This window comes from Fundulus heteroclitus, chromosome 15 (genome assembly GCF_011125445.2).
Source record: "Fundulus heteroclitus isolate FHET01 chromosome 15, MU-UCD_Fhet_4.1, whole genome shotgun sequence".
In the NCBI taxonomy this organism is placed as follows: domain Eukaryota; kingdom Metazoa; phylum Chordata; class Actinopteri; order Cyprinodontiformes; family Fundulidae; genus Fundulus; species Fundulus heteroclitus.
The window spans coordinates 5,379,942-5,404,217 of NC_046375.1; the positions used below are offsets into that span (position 1 = coordinate 5,379,942).

Here is a 24,276-nt window from a genome sequence, read left to right on the forward strand (position 1 = left end):
CTCTAAAAGTCTGTCTGTGTATTTTCTGTTTTGGGGGTTTTCATGTAGGTACAGCTCTTTGGTCAACTCTTTTTTTAATGTGCTTTATAAAGTAATTGTATTTGAATTGTTTTCAAATATATTTCTGTTACTCAAGTTTAAAACGTGCCCTCCTCTATGGCCTTTTGCTCCTGCGCTGTCAGGTGATCCCCGTTTACTAATCATAACACCTGCTCTTCATTTGCTCCCCTTTCCTCAGCATCTCTCCTGCATTTGTGTAGCCGTCCATTGATTTTGTTGCGATCAGTCTTGTAAACTTAGCCTTGTTGTGTTTTTATTTTTCAAGAGCTTTTAAGCTTTGTTTTCTCCTGTGGCCAAATATATCATATTCTTACAAAGAGATATTAAGTGGCTGAGCTGCTCGCCATCTGCTGCCTTCTGCCTGTGAGTTTTTCATTTGGATTTTCCAGCATGTTAAGTGACACTGAGCTTCTGATTTTTCGCATCAGTAATGGTATTTAATAAAAATAAAATAATGAAATGTTTATTAATTTAATCTGGCAATGTCTTTGCAATGAATTACACTTTATTTGAGCTTTTAGCATCTTTTGAAGTGACAAAACCCAGTTTTTAAAACGTACTGTAAACACCTCCAACATCCATTACAGGAAGTGGAGGTCTTTGTGCTGCTATTCCTTTCTGCATTTATTTTTAAACTTGGGACAAACTTCTTCCTTTTGAGTTAAAAATAACAAGACATGGTTTGCTCGTGTAAAGCTGGTGGCCTACAAATTTATATTCCAAGAGTCCTGACAAAAGATGAAAGACCTTCATCTTACACAGCTAAAAATGTTGAATCTAATTTAAATTGACCAACATCTTCACACATGGTCAACGTTGTCAAAGTAACCTTGGATCCATTTTACAAAGAGAGAAGCAACATAAATCCCTTTTAAAAGCTGAAAAAAGACTGACGTACCATGGAGGTTTCTTTTGATGTAAAATAAGTGATGAGCTTTTTATTACAGAATCTTTTCAACATAACATTTTAAAAGGAGCGGAAGGCATTGTTGTGTACTTTTGATGAGGTTTCAGATCTTCAGACAATCTTAATATCATGTCATTCAGGGGAAATAAGGCAGATTCAGAACTGGTAAAATGTAGTGGTTCCTTGATGGATTGCTCCAAAAAGACTTGACAAAATCTCTTGAGTTTTCTCATATTTTCACCAACAAATGATCCACTGACTTGGACTGTATTGTTTCATCTTTAAAGGATAGATTTATACGCAACTTAAGATGAATTTGTCTGTTATCAGATTGTTTTAGAATAAACTGGACTTAATTTATAATTGAAAACGAGTCCGGTCATGCCGAGTGTCTTGGGACATTTATTTGATAAACAGAATCGAGAAAAAAAAATCCAGTAACATTAGCTGAGATACATTAGACGTCTTTTGCGTTAGAGTTCAAATGTCATCTGTTATTATTTGATCCCATCTGTCACCTGATGGAAAAGTCTTTTTATAAACAACAGAATGCTTAAATGCAAAGCCAGTCAAAGGCATAAGCAAACTAAGCTGCTGTGTAGAGGGGGGTGGGGGCTTGATTTTATACATAGAACACATTGCCATTATAATGTAATATTTATTTGGTTATCAATAATGAGATCTAAAATTTCCCTGATCATTTCTTCAAAAAAATAAAATAAAATTCTGGTCAGTTAAATTGACCAAGTTTGTAACAAAGTCATAATGTCTGCTTCTTGAACCACATTTAAGTAAACTTTAGTAGTAAATAATTCAAATAATGACCAATTTACCACACTAGGTCTAAACAACTGACCCTGCAAATGAGTGAGAAAGCACTTATTTACTGGGTTATAAAATGCTGTTTTCCATATGTGAAAAATGTGATAAAATGATGCAAACCGGATTTTCAAAGAAAACTAATAATAATAATAATAATAATAATAATAATAATCCTCTGTTAAACTTAAGTCTATTAACTGCACCATGCCTAAATGATGGGGCATAGATACTTTGCTGCCAACATTTTAACAGGAGGTTGTCCTCAACGCTTAACATTTCCAAATTAGTTTTCTGGCATCCAATTGGTTACTTAATTGCCGTAATTGGCTAAGATGGCTTGGCTTCATTTTTTTCTTTGGCTGTCTGAACTTTCTTTGGAGGCAGATTGTGCCTGAGTTGTTTTATTGCAGCGGTTTTGTGTAGGTGGGTGTGTAAGGACGCTTTCTCCTCCCTCCTCTGTTCCACCTCTCCCTCTCTCTCCAGGCGCTTGTCGGGTCGGCGGTGAAGGCGCTTCTTTCCTCTGGAGCTCCCAGCGAAGGATGGACATCAGCGAGCGCTAAGAGGTAAGAAACGGGGGTGGAGGGGCTCAGAAGATTAAAAAAAAAAAATGAACGAATGAATTAATAAAAACAAAGAAGTGCGCTGGAGTGAGGAAGATGTGCTGAAGATGGGGAGGGAAAAAAACAGCGAGTGCGGCGATGTTGGCAGAGTGATGCGTCGGGGTTCCGGATCAGCGGGATGTTGGATGATTTTGGGCAGTCCTGTTAATCTTCCCCCTTGGTGTGATCAACTTGGGCTGCTCAGTTGAGTCATCGTGTGTGTTTCTGTGTTTTTTTTTTTTCCTGGACGTGGTGAGTTTATGTTGGGCGCATATGTCTGAGGGGATGACTGAGGCTTCTGGCTGTGTGCGCGCCGAGCCAGGGGATCGTCCTGAGAGATGTTTCAGTTTCCAAAAACGATCCATCCTGCAGAATCTCTGCAAAATGTCATTACGTTTCTTTCTCTTTCTCTCTCTTTTTTTTTTCTTTTTTTTTTTTTTTTTTTTGGTCGTCGCATCACATCCTAATCTCTCTTGTTTGTTAGATGTTGATTTCGTGTTGGTTTAAATTGGCTGACCTGCTGTTTGTCTAATTGGATCATATCATGCCATCCACATTTCTGGAGGGTTCGGAAACACTGGAGGTTTGTCTTGCTATCACTTTTTAGTGTCTAGTTTAACATAAAACGAATAAAAGCAAAAAAGGCCAGTGTATCATACAGTTCCAAAAGTGTTGACCGAATGTATGTGTGAAAACAGTTTATACATTTATTAGTGTCTCTTGTTTTGTTACAGTTGAGACAAACTGAGGATATTGGCAGGAGATGGTAACAGGGTCATTATCAAGAATCAAACCAGTCCTGTACCTACCTGGGTTTAAAGACCAGCCAGAGAAGAAGCCATCACTCAAAAAGCAATCTAAAATCCAGATGATCTTTGAATTGTAATCACAGATTAATTACTTAGCTTTTGGAGATGTGCTGTGTTCTGATTAAGCTAAAATTGAAGACTTTGGTCATGATGATTATTAAATTTGGTGGACAAGGCGACTGTTTGCAATCCCAAGTACTGTGCTGCGAACTACGGTGATGGTAGCATCATGTTGTGTGGGTCTACATTCTTCTTCATCATGCCTGCTCAGTATGAGGGATTGCTGCATAGCCATGGACAATGCAGATGAATCTCCATGTAGCTCTAAGCTTCTTCAGGAGGAGTGAATGTTGCTTGTCAGGACTTTGATGCAATCAACTGGGGTCCCTTACATGGGACATTTTTTGACCAATAAGTATAATCTGACCCAATCTGTATAATCTGATTGAATTTGACTTTGGAAAGTGCAATGAAATGACATGTTTCATAAATTGGCACTATATAAGTAAAATTGAATTGAATTCTACTGCAGGAGCCAATGTCCTGGTTGATGATTGAGAACAGGTGTCAGTTAAGCAGCCCATGCAGAACGTTAAATTGTAAGAATGTTTATCGTTGTTGCTCCTCCATTCTTCAGGGTTTGTGTTCTTTTATAACACATTTTCAGCCTTGTATGAGACATTTAATTCATTTTTGGACGGTAGATTTGAGAATATCCTATGTCCTGAGGTTTTCCTCTCCATTTCTGCAGCTTTCTAAACATTGTCCCCATTTTGCTTCCTGACTTACCCAGTTTTTGTATTTCTTGCATGTTCTTCTTCTCTGCCTTTATCTAGAATACACCACCCCATGACTAATTTTATTGTAGAGAAAAAGCTATAGCAACAACTATCAAACATCACCCCCAATGAGTTTTTCAACATCACTATAGGAATTTTGGCACTGTTCTTTAATGAATAGTTTTTAATTGACACACTGGATGGTTTCTGAGGATGAAAACTCCAGAAACTTAATTGGCTTTTGGGACATTTAGAGATTGACTTGCTGACTTGATGCTAATCTTTGAAAAACTTTCTCTGTAACGCCCCTGAAACAGTTGTTGATGCATTCTTGGAGTCATTTTGGTTGGCGGACTTGTCCAAGGAAGGTTCACCACTGTTCCATATTTTCTCCAGTTTCTTTTACTGGAGTTCAAAAGCCGTAAAAATATCCAGACTAATGGTCATCAACCCCTTTGTTTCTCATTCATTCTTGAACCTCTCAAGGTTGGGTAATGATGTTTTCAAGATTTTTTCTTAGCCTGGTTAATGTTGTCATACAGGTTCTATTCAAGATTTTATTCTACAGCTTTGACCGTTAATGTGGATAACCACAATTTATTATTGATTTAAAGCTGCAGTAGGTAACTTTTTTTTTTAATAAATGTAGTTTTTACATATTTATTAAAAGTTTTACATATTTATAAAAAAAAAATATCAAGGTCTTCTGGCTCCTTCCAGTGGTCACACTGCTATTTGCACAAATACGCCACTCCCGGACAGAAACAACCAATGAGAGCTAGGAGGAATGTCTGGCTCTGATTGGTTGTTAGCAGTGTCAGTCACTGTTGTGTACGAGTTGCAGGAAAACTGTCTATTTCTGGAGTGACACCTGCTCAGAAAACAAAAACAGCTAAACATTGGAACAGTAGCGTGGCAGAGAGCAAGGAGAGGGACCTGCAAGGTGCGCTCATTTAAATTTTCACACCAAGTCAACGGGTTTCTCAAAAGTCCAGACTGCAGCTTCAATAAGGGAAATATTAGATCATTATCTTTTCCCTATTTGGCAAGTTTTTTTTCCCCTTTAAACAAAATAATTTTAAAAACTTTAAAAATTATTTTTAAATCTGAAATCAAACCGTTTGATCTGAAACATGTCTGTTTTTAAAAAGCAAACACATAAGAAACCTGTAGGCATGCAAATACTGTTTTTTTCCCCAGGACTTAATGTTAAATGTGTTCTGCCTTTAGTCTTTTATTTTGATTAAAATAAAGGTGATGCATGCAACCATCACCTACCCTGGCCCTGGGGGGAACATACTCGGTGTTGAACGGTATTCGATGAATTAGGTTAAACTATTGGGTTAAATTATGACCACACAGTTGAGTTAGAGAATTAGTTCCTGGTTATCCAAAACTTTTTTTTAAATGGGTTTAAATATTTCCAGCTAATATTTAATTTTATACCCATTTTCCTAAATTACTTGAAATATGCTGTCTCAAACTACCACATCTGTAGAAATTTGTAACCAGAAAATTCACTAATAATATATGTAACTGGTTTATAATTTTGTCCTATATACAGAATGTCTTTTGTATCTTTAAAATCTAAATAAAACATAATTTGTCTTGAACCTGGATTTTAGGATTCAGTTTTAGGGTTCGATTTATTGCCAGAGATGTCCCATCTTTAAAAGCACAATACTTGATGTTCCAATCAACACGATTACTTCATGATTCTTATATAAAGCACCACACAGTGAGGCCAAACGTCATTGTCTGATTTTTAATCTGTTTGGAAATCTGATCTTGTGCCAAAACTGGCAGCTGATCTTGGTAAAGTGTTTCAGGCTGATTTTAAAAAATCAGGAACACTTAATGAAACCTCTTCATTCATAGAAACTGGTGACAATTCACTTTGAGGTTTAGGAAATTTGCTTTAGTATATTTAAAATAAAACGGTGTCTTATTGTTAAGGACCTCATTAACTCCATTTCACATTTTGTTAAATAACATAATTATACTTAACTATTTTGAGTCAGCAATTAGTCCCTGCTTCATTCCTTGCTCATTTGAAGTATAAAAAAATAAAAAATTCTCTTTAAATTGCATCCACATTTGACATGATGGACCAGAACAACTGTAAACCAAAAGGAAAAACAATACTTGTGTTTCCAGTTTTATTTTTTTAGAAAATCAAATTTATATATATATATATATATATATATATATATATATATATATATATATATATATATATATATATATATATATATATATATATATATATATTTTTTTTTTTTTTTTTTTTTTTTTTTTTTTTTTTTTTCCAAACAAAGAAACAAATGTAATGAAACAATTATATTGGTTTGCAAATTAAACAAATAGTTAAACGAAAAGGAGATGGTAAGGAAAAAAAATATAATTTAAATGAACTTGTGCAAGATGAAGACAGACTGCACTGAACAGTGTCACCAAAAAGTTGTATATTTTAAAATAAACGAGGTGGGTATGTTTTGCTGTGTGAGGTCTTCTGTGTATGACCTTTGTGTTTTATCTGTATATTAGTATTATTGGGCATGGTAAATAAGTTATTGCAGACTTTTTTTCTAAATTGATTTTATGTGAGGTGCATTGTCATTAGAGGAAAAAAGGGTTATACAGTTCTGAGTTTTTACTTTAAAACTTTATTGCTCACTTGTAATAATGGTTGAAGAGAGCATTATTGGTACTTTTTTTTGTTTTGATGGATTGTTTTAGTTTGATATTTTGGAGAAGCTTTTTTCGGTCAATGTTGTACATGTCAGTGAGTTTTTAGAATAAGTTCATCTGGTCAAAGATATGGTGGAAATGTGATGCATTTCTTTGTCATCTCAAGGCACTTTGGAAAGTGCCTTGAGATGACGGGTATCATGAATTGGCACTATATAAATAAAACTCTTTCCATTTAAAGCCAGTGAGGTGATTATCATTATTTGCAGTGAAATCAGGGTTATTTCACATGGCCATTTGAGTTGGAACTGAGAATGTAGTATTTTATTTACCATCCACCAAGCTTTTAAGGTCTGTTCACACAAATGCTCGCCTAACACATCACCAGCGATTCCCATGGCGGGCGACAAGCCAGAAATACAGTAGTGCAATGGTGCTATCTAGTGATGCTTTCACTTTAAAGTTTTACCTGCCACTCCAATCTCCTCACATACTATTTTCCAAGCCTAGTCCTTTCTGGACTTGTCTTGGTAGTAATAATTGAGTGAGTCATACAACTCAGACCGACCACAAACCGCCCCTATTACCTTTTCTTCCATGTTGAAGGATCTATACTCTGTGAGATAACTTTTATGTATGTGTGTATGTGTGTAATTTATAATTCATCTTCGGAGGCCATTGATAACGTTTTGCCGTTGCAATGGCAACATGATTGGGATAGGGATCTTTGTGTTTAGGCTGCCTGATTGTGGATTTTGTGGAGATACTGTGTTCAAATTTTTTTTTGGTTTAATATTTTTGTTTGGAAATGGTGTGTTTTTATACGCTTTTAATAGGGGCTCAGAGATTTTGGCTGCTTTTTTTTGTTGGGTGGGTTTTTTGTATCGTATTTGGGGCTGAAAACTATCGGTCAGATTTGGTAACCCTGGTCTGAACGTCACTTTCCTGCAAAAGGAAAAACTCTCTCACAGGATGGTGCCACCACCATCACCATGTTTAATGTTGGTGAGGGTGGGCTCTGGGTGTCAGTCTGCTTCCACACATCATCTGGTATTTAGACCACAAAAACAATCTTTATTTTATTTGAACAGATCACCCTTCCGAAGGACTTCTTGTGGCTTTCTTTCAATAATGACTTTCTTCTTGCCACTCCTCTATGAAAGCCTGATTTGTAGAATGCACAGCTTATAGTTGTCGTATCAACACATTCTCCCACCTGAGCAATGGATCTCTGCAGCTCCTCCTAAATTACCATGAGCATATTATGCTAATCTAACAATGCTGTACATGTCTGATATCTCAGGTTATACGGGTGCCCATGTCTTCCAACATTGATACTGATTCCTGACCTGACGGCTTAAAATATCTCTAACGTTGGTTCAGACTCCTGTGTTCCTCCTTACAGATCGTCGTGTGTTTCCTGGTCTTTATATTGTTTACCAATTTTCTCTAACACCTTCCAAGGCTTAACAGAATAGCTGAACTTAGACAGATATTAAATCACACACAGGTGCACTCCATTTATCATTGACTTCTGAAGGCACTGGTTGTGCTGGTTTCAAGCTCACATTAAATCCCAATACAATATTCAAAAGTTTTAAGGAGCTTGATATAATGTGATAAAGACTGAACTAGCAAGTTTGGTATTCTGAATGAAGCAGAACTAGTTGTTCCGGACTAAAGTGTTGGTTCAAACATTGTGATCTGACCGGAAATGTACAGCCGAGCTTTTACTGTCCTTATTGATTGTGTTACTTTTTAATGAAGTTCTGTGTCGAGCAGAATTTGGAGAGATTCATTATTGTTGCCAGAATTGATGGCAAGCTACAGTGAGGGGCAACATTATGAGAAGTTCAATGTTTTTCTTACTTTGCATTCTTACTAATTAATGACTTGATGAGCGGCTCGCTCAGGTACCCAATCCATGGTGCTGTTTTGGACCATTAAAAATAATTACCACTTAAAAACTTCAGAAAGTTTTAAACCTAGCCTGATAATGATGATGAAAAATAGTTAAACTAACTCAAACCCAATAACAAATTAAATGTAGGGCTGTACGATTTTTGCCAGAAATCAAAATTGTGATATATTTCAACCATAATTGTGATTGTGGTTTAATTTTGACTTTTCTCTGCATTAACCACAAGCAACAAAAATGGCCTGTAGAAAAAGATGTTTGTGAACAATGACTCTTTAAAACCAAGAAATGTAACTGTTTTATTAATCAAAATATAATTATTGTTCAAGAGAATAGCTTTTAAGAGAATAGCTTTTTAATTGATTTGGATATTCATCCTTGTTGAACATATAGTGCAAAGTGCAATAAACAAACAAGTCTATGTAATAAAACTTTCACTAATCTCACTTTGGTGAGATTAGTGAAAGTTTCTTTTAAAAGTTCCTTGTAAAACTGATTTATATAAAAACTGACTTATATAAAAAAGAGACAATGTTCTGAGACATTACGTGCTTTCTACCAAAAAAAAAAAAACGCTCACTTGTTTGTGACCTTTTTATATATTTTCTTTTCAGCTCTTATAGATGTACTGTTGAAACTTTTTAGCTCGATTTGCTCATCAAAATCTTTGATAGATTTGGTCAATTTCAGTAGTTGCCCTGATCCATCTTCACTTTTCTTGAGTTTTGAGATTATATAGATTTACATGGCTCCATGAACTGTTCCCATACTGGTATGAAGACTAATGGCTACTTACCGTGATTTACTTGTTCATATAAATCACACTTTCCCAACATGAAGATGGACATGTATTTTAATCATAAATGCTTGTCTAAGGCTGCAACATATTGGGTCTAATTTGCCAAACTTTGCTTGAAAGTGAATAATTTAAATAAGAATATATATGTATTGGGTTCTTGATGACTTATTATGTAATCTTTAATATTTATGCAGAATGTTTACTCTCATAAATAAAGCCAAAAGCTTTCATTTTGCTGGTAACTCTAATAATTTGTAACCAATTAAGAAATGATTGTCATAATTCTGGCCAAGGCCACTTATTTGTTTCCTTGATTTGCAGCCATCCGTCGTTGAATCTGTGAAGTGTTTAGTGTTGCCTGGGAGGTGATTGGAAATAGGTGTTGAAGAAGCCGCCAGCTGTGAGTCGCACTGCCAAGGGTCTTGAGGGAAATTCATGAAAATACTTTAAAAACAGCTGGAGAGCTCACTGAGTTTGTTCTTGCTGTCATCGCAGCATGTGCTGAGATGAAAATTGGAGGGCAAGGAAACATTCAGATGTGGATGTGATCTGGTTCATTGGGTTAATAATGAGACTTGCATGATAAATAATATTTCTGTGTTTGACTCTGCTTTGTTCTCTGGAGCTGGAAATCTGGAGCATAAAATGATATCGCTTAACGTTTTGTTTTTATAGGGGCATGCAATGTTGGGCTCATAATGTCTACTCGGTGTTTAGGTTCATTTCTGTTTGGACCCTGTGGCTTTTAGTAACAAACACTGGTCTAAGAAACAAACTTTATTATTTAGTTGTAAGCAATTAACAAGTTTGGCTCAAGCTAAATGTGCTTGGCATCAAGAAATGACAAACAAAATGGTATCTCTATAAAAAGATAGATTCAAGTGATTCTTTAACTTAAAACAATGTAAACAAAGTGAATATCCTGATTAAAGGGTTCACTTGCTGCATTTTGCTGCAGCCATAATTAGGACTAAATGTGGAGTGATGACAATCGTTTTTATGCAGTTGTAATGTGCTTGGACTATATACTGATCGCGGCTTCCTTATGTTACACAAGTCCCAAAAAATGCAAATACCCCTCCAAGACCCTGGTGAAAAATACCAGAAGGTTTCGTAACTACCACACAGGTAGTACAGGGTAGCTCGTCATCTTGACTTCTTTCAGTCCATGCAAAAGAAAAAAACCTGACTTATATAAAAAAAAAAAAAAAAAAAAAGTGGGGAGGAAAAACACAAATGAGCATTTCATTTAGCTTCTATCCTTTAACATTCATGTTAAATAGCAAATTAAAGCAATTCAAATTAATGCATCATTAATTATCGATGCAACATACAACCAAGATAATTGAATAATTAATCCAATCAATTCCATTTAAATAGCTTAGTAACCTCAATTATATCTTGCCAAAAAAATCATTAAGTGCACTTAAGTTCAAGCCAATACTTAACATATTAAAGTACTTATCCAAATACTCATGCATAAACTAAAAGTTGAAGCATGTTGCGCAACGATCATATGTATCTACATTAATTTGAATTGATTTACCATGTACAAAAACAAGCCATTATTTTAGCACCTAACAGGAAAGGTTTCAAAAATAAAGTATCAAAAAATGGCTCAGTAGCTTCATTCTTTCGATTAGTAACTATTTAGCTCATGAAATGACAAACAAGTCAAGATAAAACCAGAACATGATTTGTTTGGTCAGACTCCAAACATAAGCAGCCAGATAAAATTAGCAATTAGTGTTGTGGCGTTCTGAATGGTGGCAACATCTGCGATTGATGACCACTAAAAAAATGAAATAAACGGTTGCCACCAATGCACAAATAAACATATAAAGCCAAAGACTCACTGCTGAAATATTGTAACTGCAGAGGTTATCCAGATTTGTTATTTGTTTGGTTGCCAACAGATCTTTGCCACAGTGGAGGGAGAGAAACCCCATGGCATATAGGAAGCCACCTCAGAAGGAAGTTGGCCCAAAAAAATTAAATACTTTCAGGAAACACAGGTTACACAGTCGTTTGAGTCTGTGCAACTTTGCTTTTATTAATCTCATACGGCCCACCACTATTTTTAACTCGAACTATGAAGAACATTGTAGCACCTGGATCGCGTGTTATTCCCTTTACTTATGACAGTATATAATATTTAAATTAATGGTTATTTCTTTGATTAACATTTTCTGCCTGGGAATCATGCCCAGAGGGGGAAACATTCAGTGCGAACTCAATGAAGCTGGGAGGGGCAAATTTGAATGTTGTTGAAATTATTTGTTTGCGATTATGATGAAATTGTCATGAAACGGGGACAGGTGGACCCAGGACAGAGTAAGCTGGACTAGACTCACCAATTTGCACGGAAAGACAATGATCTGGCAGACTGCAGGAGACAGAGGCAGGTATAAGTAGAGGAGTGAGCAGGTGAACGGAGTGAAACTAATTACCAGAATGGGTGGAGCTGATCAGGAGGGAAAAAGTGGCTGGAAGTAAACTGAAGCTGATTGGATGATGACTGGTGAAGGGGAGTAATTTTATCTTGTGATTTAATAATTGTGATTATTTTTTAAGGTTGTCTTTTTTACACCTGGTTGGGGGACTACCGATGAAAGTTAGCACTCTTTAGCTAACTCGGGTACATCTTCATTGTTTTAATGTTGATTAATGTACACTGTCCCCTTTTAAATAAATAAATAAATAAAATAAAATAGTGACAGGCAAACAGACAGGATGTTACTGAGATGTGAAACTGAATGACTGGCGGGTGAAAAACAGATAAACTAAAAGAGTTTCCGGATAAATCAAGACAAACCCACCCTAAAACGGAAACTAAACCTATGACAGAATTGGTTAAATGAAGAGAATCACTAAACCAAAACAGAAACTTAAACTAGATTACTCCAGAACCAAAATAACCATAAAGACCAAACCTAAGCTAGAAAACCAAACTAAGACTAAACAGAACACAGCAAATAATAAAAACCAGAACTAATACTAAGACAGGGGAGAGAACTAATAATCAAATTACAAACATAAACATAACCCAAATCATGACAGAAATGTGACTCTTGCAGAAGAAATGATTAAACCAGCAACACATAGTCAACCTACAAAAACGTAAAAAAACCCTTTCTTTTTAGCTGTTTAAAACTTCTTCAAAGCAAACTTAAAAGCAGACTAATTCCTAATAAACACACTCTTCTGCAAGAATGTAAGCACTATGCGCCCTTCTAAAGGCTGTTTTTATTCTTGAAATTAGATAATTTCAGCAACCACACCTCTCACGTGTGTCGTCTGCGCTACCCAAACTTTTTGCACTGTGCACCTAGGAAATATTCTAACTACACGGACAGTCCCGTGTGAAAAAAAACATGACAGATGAGAAAACACTTCTACTGGTGGAGATTCGCCATTATGATTCGGCCCATAAAGATCACCACTATCAACAGATTGTAACCAATTCTTGGAAAGAAATTGCTCTCACTCATGAAAGGCACAAGGAAGTTTTAAAAATTATGGAAACTGTGTTTCCTACAGCTACATCAGTGTCGCGTTTACCATAGGCGACCCTACACTGCCCCCTAGAGTCTAGGAGTATGTTGGCTACAGTGGGGAATCGTTGTACGCAGTGAAAATGAGGCAAAAGCCATCGGTGCGTCTTATTTCCGCGTGGAACGTACACGTGTCAAGCATTAACCACGTTTAATCACCTGGTGGCCTTAGAGGCTCAAATATTTGGCTAACGGAACGAGACGCCATTTAAGAGAGCTGATCCGTTATCAATCCGCTGATCTGTTTTACATGTACAGTACATAAAATGCATGTGTGCGTCATGTAAATGATCTTAAAGTTCTGCTGTAGACGTCACCATAGCTTATATTTTATGCTTATTACATGCTTGGAAAAACTGAATCAAATGTGAAGGTCCCTAATCTGTCAGCTAGACATAAATGGCTTTTGTTTAGTTCTTGTAAAAACAATATGTACATTTTTTTTTTTTTTGCTGATTAAAATTTTGCTTGTTCATAGGAATTGAAAGCTGAATGTAAATTAGCATATATCAAGTTGGGCATTCTTACAGTGATTGTGAATATACGTCACTTTAAACTGAGAAACATTTTTGGACAAAATATTGCACTTCATGGATTTAAACTAGATATTCAGGTATGGTAAGATTAAATGTTTTGAGTGAGAACATTTACCTTTCACTCAATTTGCACCTCCGACACAATTTCCGAGTTTGGCCCTGAAACCTCTTAAGGGGTAGAAAGTTGTGACCCTTTCGCCCTCCCGTATGGCAACAAAGCATTTGGGATTCCCTTCTGCTTGGGGGCTAAAATAAAGGACCAAAGGTGAACGTGGGTCTAGCCAAAATGTCTAAAAAAGGCAACATGCCACAGACTTTTTAAGTCACACAGTGACAAAGGTGGATGTGAGTATTCAAGTTCAACATTTAATTTATATGTAAAATGAGGGGTTGGAGCCAATGTGCTGATACTAATCCTAATTTAACAAGCCTGCATCTAATCCTGGGAGCAGGATGGATCAATGGCCGCGTGAACTTGATCACAAGGAAACAATTCAGGCATTTTGTTACAGAGCAGCAGGTTTGCCGCACCAACCAAACAGATGGTGTGTTTGGAATAACGACAGCAGGTTGCAAGCCATTAATTCTGAGATGATTTCAGTCCCTCTCTAATTTGCAATTGCAAACAAACGCCACATTTTCCTTTCCTCACAGGAAGCAGCCCTCTGAAGCTCTGGTGCCCACACACTGTGTGTGTGTATTCTCTGAGAATTTCAGAGGAACAAACAGCTGGCTGAGAGCATTGATCTAAAGTGCCAGCTGATGTGGACTTAAATGTGTGTCGCATATAAACACACACACACAGCTGGGGATTGGCCCCGAATAAAATTAGATCAGCTTGCTCAAGTTAACTGCTGTAATTAACCCAGTTAAGTTAGTTCTTAACTTTACAATAAGTGCAAAGCTGCTTTTTGCTTTCACTATCTCACATGTATGTAATTTTTAGTGTGGGAGCCCTACTTTTTCTATCTACAACTCTATATTTTGATCTTTCTACTCTGATCAAGAAGCCTGCTGATAGCTGAGAACATATTTTGAATGGAATGTACAATTAATCACTCGGCATTCATTTTAGCATCAATTGTCTGTAGTCATAGGTATATATTAGCTACAGATATTGATTAAAGTATTTCTGATTCTGATATTCAGATGTAAGATTGATATCTTAAATCTGAAATTTAGGTAGTCTGTATCCATAGACTCATGAGTAATACCATTTAATTGTTTAAAGAATAGATCGAGAGTTTTCTAGAGGCAAACACTGAACAGTTTCACTTTCCCCTAAGATGGCAGGTTGATTTAAGATCCTCCTTTTAGGCTGACTTTCCACAGTCTTGTCATTAAAACAAATCCTGATCAGTACACGCCAGAGCAATACTTCCTGAAGTCGTGGCCCACAGCTTTTGCTGTTGTCATTTACTGGATGTATGTCCTGTTCAAGGCCAGTGACATCTAGCATTTTGATTTTGGTGTGCAAAGCTGTTTAATTGGATTGGCCATTTCTTTTATTCAAAAGATCAACTAATAATTAATGGCCTGGGAGATGCAGCCCCATTATTATCAGCAAAACTAATACAGATGCTGGTCATTTAAATAGAATATCATGAAAGTTATTTTTCTTTATTACATAGACTGATATATTTCAAATTTTTCTTTTAATTTGGATGATTATACCTGACAAATATTAAGAACTCCAAAACACTGAAAAACATGGTCTATTGTATCATCGATAGGATAGGAGAGCATTAAATTGTTGGCCGCAGTAGCTGAGCCGATACCCCTTTCAGGACGGAGTCACAACTAAACAGAATACCAGGTCTGGTTTAAGTACTAGGACGAGAAAAAGAGAACATAGTTAAAAGGTGAAATAACAGCAAATAATACGAAATGGGAACATAGTAGAATGTAGCAGTGAGGAGAAACTCACTCAATTTGTTTTCCACTAGCCTAAGCCTATAGCAGCATAACTACAGAGATAGCTCAGGGTAAGCTAAGCCACTCTAACTATAAGCCTTGTCAAAAAAGAAAGTTTTAAGCCTACTCTTAAAAGTAGACAGGGTGTCTGCCTCACGGACTAAAGCACCAACAAAAATCAAAGTTTACTTATATTTTGGTTATATATTATCACATGTAAAACATTCGAACTATAACCTTTGTCAAAAAGGAAAGTTTTAAGCCTACTCTTAAAAGTAGACAGGGTGTCTGACTCATGGACCAAAATTGGGAGTTGGTTCCACAGGAGAGGAGCCTGATAACTAAAGGATCTGCCTCCCATTCTACTTTTAGAGACTCTAGGAACCACCAGCAGACCTGCAGTCTGAAAGGAAAGTGCTCTGTTAGGAACATATGGGGCAATCATTTCTGATGTATGACTGTTCTTGATTACTAAGGGTTTTATATGCAAGGAGAACTTTAAATTCAATTCTGGATTGAATATGAAACCAATCAATTCATGGGTAAGAAATGTCTGAGCTGAAGGCTTTTAACTGCATATTGTGGACTTCCTGTCGGTAAAGAATTAGTCCAGCCTTTAAGTAACAAATGCATGGACTAGTTTTCAAGCATCAATTCTGGACAGGGTATTTCTAGTTTTGGCAATATTTCAAAGGTGAAAGAAGGAAATCCTAGAAACGTCTCTAGTATGGAATTAAAATTACATGTCCTGGTCAAAAATAACACAAAAGTTTTTTACTTCAGTACCAGCGGCCATTTTAATGCCATCTAGCTTAAGTGATTGAAGAAGAAACTGCTTTGTCAAAGACTCTGGTCCAAATATACCTTCTGTCTTAAAAGCAGCAAAAAAGTTTTTTTCTTCAAAACATGCCTGTAGACTACCTAACTAATTCATCAGGATTTATGGATAAATATAGTTGAGTATCAATATCAGCACAACAAAGCAACTTAATCCTACGTGGTCTGGTAAATTTATCAATTAGAAGCATATATAGATGTTAAAGAGAATTAGCCCAAGCACTGAACACTGTGGTACTCCACAAGTAACCCTTAAGGGTTTGAGGACTTGGAATTTCGTGAACAAACTGGAATATGTTGGACAAACAAGATTTAAAGCAGCCTAATGGTTTCCCCTTAATTCCCTCTAATATGGCGATCGACCGTATGAAATGCAGCGCTGAGATCCAACAGGACAAGTACAGAGACAAGTCCATTATCTGAGGCCATTAGAATATCATTAGGGACTTTACCAGAGCCTTTTCAGTGTTATGAGCTCTGAAGTCTGTGCTGAAACTCTTCAAACAGGTCATTACTCTGTAAATGTTTACATCATTAGCAACAGTGTTCTCAGGAATTTTAGATAAGAAAAGATTAGACATAGGTCTGTAATGTATTAGGTCATCTCGATCAAGAGAAGGTTTTAGTAAATGTTTGACCACAACTACCTTTAAAAGTCTGTGGTGCATTTGCTAAGGATATATTAATCATATATATATATACAATGGAGGCATTAATTGGAGGAAACACTTTTGGGTGTAATTAACAAGTTAAAGGTTTAGATGACTTTATTAATAGCTCAGTTCAGTATACACACAGATCAGCTTCTGTGGTTTCCTCCATGACTTCCTTACTTTCTGAGGCTGAAGTAATAAGGTTTGGGAGGATTGCGACGATCCTATTTTTAATGGAATCCATTCTTTCATGAAGAATGAGCATGTCAGAAGATCTCAACTGAATTCAATTTTCCGCAATGTGCATTTCTTTTTTTCAATGGTCCATATTGCTTGAACTGTCTCAAGATGAAAGTCATTCAATTTGTAAGATTACCGCCCCCTGTAGGCACTCCTCCCAGCCCTTTACCCTGGAGAAGTGGTCTTCTTTTATTGATGACTTAACTAAGAAAAGTCTCTTGATGCAGAAACTATAGTTTAACACATTTAATCTTAACAACCCAGGGAAATGGTACAGTTCAGTAGTGGGCTGTCATATTAATCCCGATGCAGGAAAAGGAAAAATGAGGAAGCGAGCTCCCAAATGTTGGTTACATCAGCTTAAATGTAGATCAACCAGGACACGCCCCTGCAGTAATTCACGTTGTCTGTAGTAGACATGTCACTGTTAAGGTGCGTTCACATAGAATGCGAATGTGACAGGCAGAGCGACAGATTTGCATATTATCCCTATGCACAGGGCAGCACAGGAGCAATGTGACACAAAGTGAGGCCACGGAGGCTATTACAGCGATGCAAAAAGCACAATCTTGTGTCTTTGGCGGCGCAACAATCAGGAACTGGATGTGGGGTGAAGGACTGTGGTGGAGACAAAGCAGAAATGGTGACATTGTGGCACCATTCGCGTTCAAAGTGAACGTACCTTTATACTGTGAAATAGTATAGACTTCAAGGTTTATCCAGATGTATGTGCTGCCCTGAGATAACTGTCCCTTTGTGTATGTACGCTACATCTGTGACGTCCTCAGTTATCTGTCATTTCCCAGTAAATGCTTTCAGCAGCTCCAGCATCTGTAGTCTCATATCTAACAAATTAAAAACTTGCAGAACTCCTCTTTGGCTGTGTTTACTGCAAAAACACTTGGTCACAGTAAAATATGTAATATAATAAGAACAATATTTTTGTTTTGTTTGGAAAGAGAATTCAGAGATTAGAACCTTTAAACTGCTCTATATTTTTCTTTTTGGTAAATCTTCTCTGAGCTGTCTGAATGCTCCTATTTTTGACAGCTGTCAGAAGAAAAAAACGTCCTTTTTGCTCAGAGACCTCCGTTAAAGGATGTTTGTGGTATATGCAAAGCTCTGGTCATAAGTTTGACTCAAGAGTTTTAATACCACATTAATTTTGGTTTCACATATACCATTTTTTTTAAAACTGTAATTGTGCGCAGGAATTTTCCTGTTGGTGAACTTGTGATTGTGTTGAGGTTCTAAACATGAAACCAAACTGCCCCCAAAGTTGAAATGAAATTGGTTGGATGTTCAAATGCAACTCGGAAGCAACCAAATCCAAAGCATGCAATAAACTGAAAGATGCTGAAACAACTGGGTCTGCTGTGTGAAGTGACGTGAGTGAAACATCGTTGACTGACTGGGTGACAAGCAAAAAGAAGGCCCTGTTTCAAAACCAACACCTTGAACAGGACCAAAATTTGCAGCTGCTCAAATAGACGTGCTAAACGACTTCTGGAGACCAGTTTTATGGTCAGATGAGGTAAAGGTTAGTGATCCAAGGTGCCGTGAAAAATGCTTGTAGGAGTCAAATCTTTTTGAAACCATACGGTATCAAGGATGGTGGTGGGGGTGTGTTTTGTTGCCGTTGGTACTGGTGCATTGCCTAAAGTGGGTGGAATAATAATGTAGGAGGTAAGTTGTGCCTTTTAATTTCACCTCCAATCTGGTCCAAACAAAGATTCTGTTAAAGCCACTTTGGTCCTTTGAAATAGTTGTGATTTGTGCTTAAAAGCATGGTCTGCAACTGCATGGAAACCAAAAAAAGTAGTCTAACCTATTCTGCCAAGAAGAGAAGTCAAGCACGTCAGCAGAATCATGCCAACTATTTAGCTTCAAAATAATTTCTCTGCCACTTGAATGCCTTTTGAAGGATATTGATCAAAATATTAGTGCGGTCTAAGCATGCATTTAAGCATGCACACTGTATAGGGCAAAGATCCACACATTAAAACTTGTGTACCCAGTTCTTTTTAAAATTCACTTCAGCTGTATGCTGTAAAGTTGCTCCACCCTGGATCAGCACCATTTGAAACGGATCATTAAAAAGCTAAAGTTAGTTTAAGTAACTCACATGCGGAGTGTATGTAAACATCTGACCAGATCTGACTTCGTACGTCGCTAACTCAGTTAGCTGGATTTGATTATTGACGATTTGGCATGATCCTGGATTGTTTGGTTCTTCGACACTCATCCTGGACTTGTTGTCATAGCAACATGTGCGCAAGCTTAAACCTGTTCGCCAGCAGGTTTATTTCATGTAAACAGGATTAGATCACGGCTTTATAAGAAGATAGGGAAATCTGTCATAGCCATGTCTTGTCCATTTTTATGACGGCAACCTGTTGCAGAAGGTGCAAGAATAATTTGCAGAGCTTTTCGAATAAATCGCATATTGCAATATAGACAGGATCAGTATAATTGTAGAGATATCGTTTTTCTCGTGAGGCTGTTATTTACATAATTCATTTGTTGGAACCACACAATAAGTGTTCAACACAGAGGAGTGAGTTTTTTTATGTTCATCCAAAGAGGTTTTCTTGAGTGCATTTAAAAGTGGCTTTTAAAAAGAGGGAAAAAAAGTGGCTTTTTAAAATAAAGTATAATAATTAAAGGCTACCGTTTTGTAGAATATTCTTGTACTTCACTTTTACTTGTCCCCATGTTCTAGTGGGTCCTGTGGAGGCACTGACATAAAAGAACAAAGTAAATATGAAATTATTAAAATGCAAAAATTCATACTGTAGAAAGTGATAGAAACATCTAATATGGATAGTACTTATGCATGTAATTTGTCTGCTACTTTTTGCCAGCCCTCTCTCCTGGCTTTAGCAGACTTTGAGGTGTTACCTGTTGTTTTAATTGATGACTCAAATTCAGCATAACCTTCCATTAAAAGCTCGTGTTCTGCTTGGGAGAAAAACTGTGGGCGTTCTTTGGCCATGCTGAACAGCCAATAGCAGCGTTGCTGATCATTGTTTCTACTATCGACACACTTCCCGTTTTAAACGGACGCGTGAACGCGCAGTTATCTCAGATAACTCAATCCAGCGATACTAACCATAAACAGGTGTGTTCAAAGAACCCAATTAGCCGGATCCAGATTAGCCGATTAAATCATCTTGGATGTCTCATTTGATCTCGGATGTTTTACGCAACATACGAAGAATGAGCCCCTAATGCCTACTCTTCAGTGAAATGGGAGAATATTTTATACTTTCTAATCCTGTGCTAGATCTGTTTATATTCTTTATTCTAGACATTGCACCTGGTTTGTTTACTGTTGTATTTGTTCATTGCCGATATGTAGTGTGTGTATGCATGTGTGTGTGTTGCCTTGCCTGCCTTGCCTAATCTATGTGTATATATATATATATAAAAAAAATTATGTATACATTACAATTTGCAATGTAAAAGCTAAGCCTTTTACACATTTCTGAGTTGGGTCAGATTAATTTCTTTATGAATTGCTGAGAAGTGAAAGCATGGTTGGTAAAATAAACGATTACATTTAGTCTGTAATTTAAATGATCCCTGCAAGGTTTGAAAAGTTCCATAAATTGTAGGAATGTGAGAAGTAAAAACTTGACCCTCTTCTTGCAAATGCTCTCTAATTTAAAACTTGTCAGTTTGATGGTCTTGCTGTGGCAATATGTGATTTAGCATTCGTTGTGCTGATATGGTTCATGAATGAATAAGCTAAAAGGTTTAAAAAAATGCTTACACGTCATGCTGTGATGGATGAACGAACATGAGGATTAACTGAGAAAATGAGAAGAATTTATGATGCAGCCATTTCATCCATTCTGTGCTTCCTGACAGAAGCCTTAGGAAGAAAAAAAAAAGAACCGATGGGAGATGGGACACCACCAGTGAGTTGTAAGGTCCAATTAATCTGTGTCTCTCCCTGCAGCACTCTCCAGACACTGAGGAAGGAGCACAAGACATAAAGAAGTCTGTCACTGATAAAGAGAGGATACCGCAGCCCAAAAGGACACTGTGGTGATGGCTGAGGCACCTCAGCAGGAACAGCAGCAGGAGAAGGAGGAAGAGGAGGAGGAGGAGCAACAGCAGCAGCAGCTGCCAAGCTCTGTGGAGACCACTGAGCCTGATGAAGGCTCAGAGGAACCAAATGAGGTCGTCAAAACTGCTCGACCACTTCTGTCCATGAGGTCCATGAGCAGCGTGGACCCAGACGAAGATTACCCCAATATGATTGTCTACAGAAAGGTAGGAGCAAAGGCAAACGCTTGAAATGAGGTCGAGCTCGCTATGATAATAGCTGCTGTTGGTTTCTGTGATCATCGTTGCTTGTGGTGCATTGTTATAGGACATAAATATTTTAATACAGTTCCTTTTAGTTGTTTGGACTTGTAGGATACAATGTGTGAATTGACTTTTGTGTCTCAAGTAAAAAAGGTGTAAAGGAAGAAAAAAAGAAAATCCAGAAGTGGCAGAGAATGCAGGCAAAGTTGTCAGAGATGTGTCGTTGAATACAGAACACCAAACCTTGCATTTGCATAACTCAATTCCCAAGACAAACTTTTACATGTCAGTTTTTCTAGTGTGGTGGAAGTCGGGGTGGGGTGGGGGGGGGGGGCATACTGCCTGAGAGCAGTCTTTTGGAGAACTAACTAACTATTACCTGCGATTTGAAAGCGCTATTTGGCACGCCCAGTCTGCCTGCAATTCTCAACAGTCGAGTATGGCCAAAATTACAGTCTAGGCATTCATTGTTACAGTCAGGCGCTCAGGCATCAGCTCTCTCATTTCTCAGAGCTGTCAGAAAATAACTTGCAATATATTAGTGAGCTATGTAGGGACTGCAAAACACGGTGGTAGTGAAAGGAAGCAGCTGAAAACCTCACGTTCTAAACCTAATCAGTCTTTCATCATGGTTCAACTGCTCTTAAAACAATGTTAGTGGTATTTTAATGGAACTTTAACAGCATCAAAAATTAAAGTTTACTTATATTATCACATGTAAAACATTCTAACTATAAGCTTTGTCAAAAAGGAAAGTTTTAAGTCTTAAGAGTAGACGGGGTGTCTGCCTCTTGGACAAAAACTGGGAGTTCCACAGGAGAGGAGCCTGATAACTAAAAGATCTGCCTCCCATTCTACTTTTGGAAACTCTAGGAAGCACCAGTAAACCTGCAGTCTGAGAGTGAAGTGCTCTGTTAGGAACATATGGGGTAATCGGATCTCTGATGTTTAGCATGAATGATTTCTACAAAAGCTGATGAGTTTCCATTGCAGAGCAGCTGCATTCAAGCCATATATCACCAAGTGCAATGCAAAGTGCCGGATGCAGTGGTGTAAAGCAAGGCGCCACTGGACTCTAGAGCAGTGGAGTTATGTTCTCTGGAGTGATGAATCCCGCTTTTCCTTGTGGCATTCCTTTGGGTGCCAGGAGACCAGTAGTTATCTGACTGTACTGTGTAAAGTTTGGAAGAGGGGATTCTGGTGTATGGTTTATGTTTCTGGACCTGTGCTTAACCCCTTAGCTCCAATGAAAGGAACCCTGAAAGCTTTGGCAGGTCAAGAGATTTTGGTCAACTCCATGTTCCTAACTTTGTCAGAAATATCTGGAGATGCTCCTTCCTTTTTCAACATGACAAGGTCCATAAAGACATGAACGAGAGTTTGGTGAGGATGACCTTGACTGGCCTGCACGATCCTGCCCCAACCTGATGGAACAGCTTTGAGATGAATTACAGCAGAGAGTGAGAGCCGGGGAGTTCTCGTCCAACATCAGTGTCTGCCTTCACAGACGAGCTTCTGGAGGAATGGTCAAAAGTCCCATAAACGCATTCCAGAACCTTTTGGACAGCCTTCCCAGAAGAGTTGAAGCTTTTATAGCTGTAAAGGGTGGACCAATGTCATGCGGAACCCTAGGAGTTAAGAATAGGATGCCACTTAAGTTCATATGCGAGTCAATACTTTTGCAAAATAGTGTATATCAAACATGTTGAAATACGTTTTAGAAAACCATTGAAAGCAGATTTAAAAAAATACTTTAAGGTCGATTTACAATAAGATTTGTCCATTTTAAACAAATATACATTTTGGGGACATTCTGGCATAAAGAGTGTATTGCTATAGAAAAACCAGATTTACCTGGACTGATGGTGCTTGAGACTTGAGCTTTTTATTTTTTTGTCGTGTGGCCTCATTGGAGAGGTTCTTTAAAGTAACATTTATTTCTCTGAAAGATGGATTTGCTGAGACTCTATATATACTGAAAACAGCCCCCCCCCCCACACACACACACACACCCTGTGTACAGCTGATGTCGTCTTAGTCATTATACCGCCTCCAAATTCTTGAATCACAAGTGTGCTTATAGGCAGGACTCACAGTAATACTGATTCGTTATATTTTAAGTCAGGTGTTAACAGATTATTGGATTTTTGTTGTAAGAAAAATGTTTATCATAATAAAAGAGGACAAGTAAACCTCAACCCTACAAGATGTTGTTACTGCTCTGTAATATCTGTTTCATCAGCCTCTAAAATCAGTGTCACCCTCATTGTTTTTATTTCCTAATGAGACCCGTGCAGTGACTTTAATTTATTCCAGTGGGGCCTTGAAATCAACTGAAGCCATAAAACACTCATCACAGATGCAGATTTATGATGCAAGTGATTCATTATCACAGAAGAATTCAGTTCCAATGGTAAATAAGACATGAGCTGAGCCACCTCTGGTCTCGGCGGATGAGAGTCTTGCTCAATAACTTTCAGGATGGATAAAACCCCGGGTGGATGTTGGTCCTTAAAGACCAGATCTCCAACTTTATTTCTATACAGTACAACTGTTTTTGTAGTTACAAAGGGTTGTTATAAAGCTCTTTTTTTAAATCCTCAGTAGAGGCAATTTATTGGTAGACCCTGAACCTGTCCTCACTGGTAAATGAAGAGGTAAATCCTGTAACGTTTGCCCTGCAGAAATCAGTGCAGTATATCACATAGAAGTGGCAATGCAGGCAGGAAATTAATCCAGTATTTTATTTTTTCTACTGCAAAATCACATTCTGCTGGATTTTAGATTAAATTGTCTGAAAGGATTGGGGGTGTCAAACGATTCAATATCTTTTACTTGTAT

The 24,276-nt window shown here is 37.4% G+C and overlaps 1 protein-coding gene across 1 annotated transcript in view; it reads left to right on the forward strand.

The window, feature by feature from the left end:
- The first annotated feature begins 241 nt into the window (after positions 1-241).
- The window catches only part of rgs6 (regulator of G protein signaling 6), a 98,648-nt gene continuing 74,613 nt past the window's right edge, over positions 242-24,276 (forward strand). Inside the window, exons 1-3 of the mRNA XM_036147258.1 lie at positions 242-423; positions 2,273-2,352; positions 21,083-21,399. Of these exons, the coding sequence (XP_036003151.1) occupies positions 21,175-21,399 (225 nt within the window). The 5' untranslated portion in view covers positions 242-423; positions 2,273-2,352; positions 21,083-21,174. The remainder of the gene's footprint in view (positions 424-2,272; positions 2,353-21,082; positions 21,400-24,276) is intronic.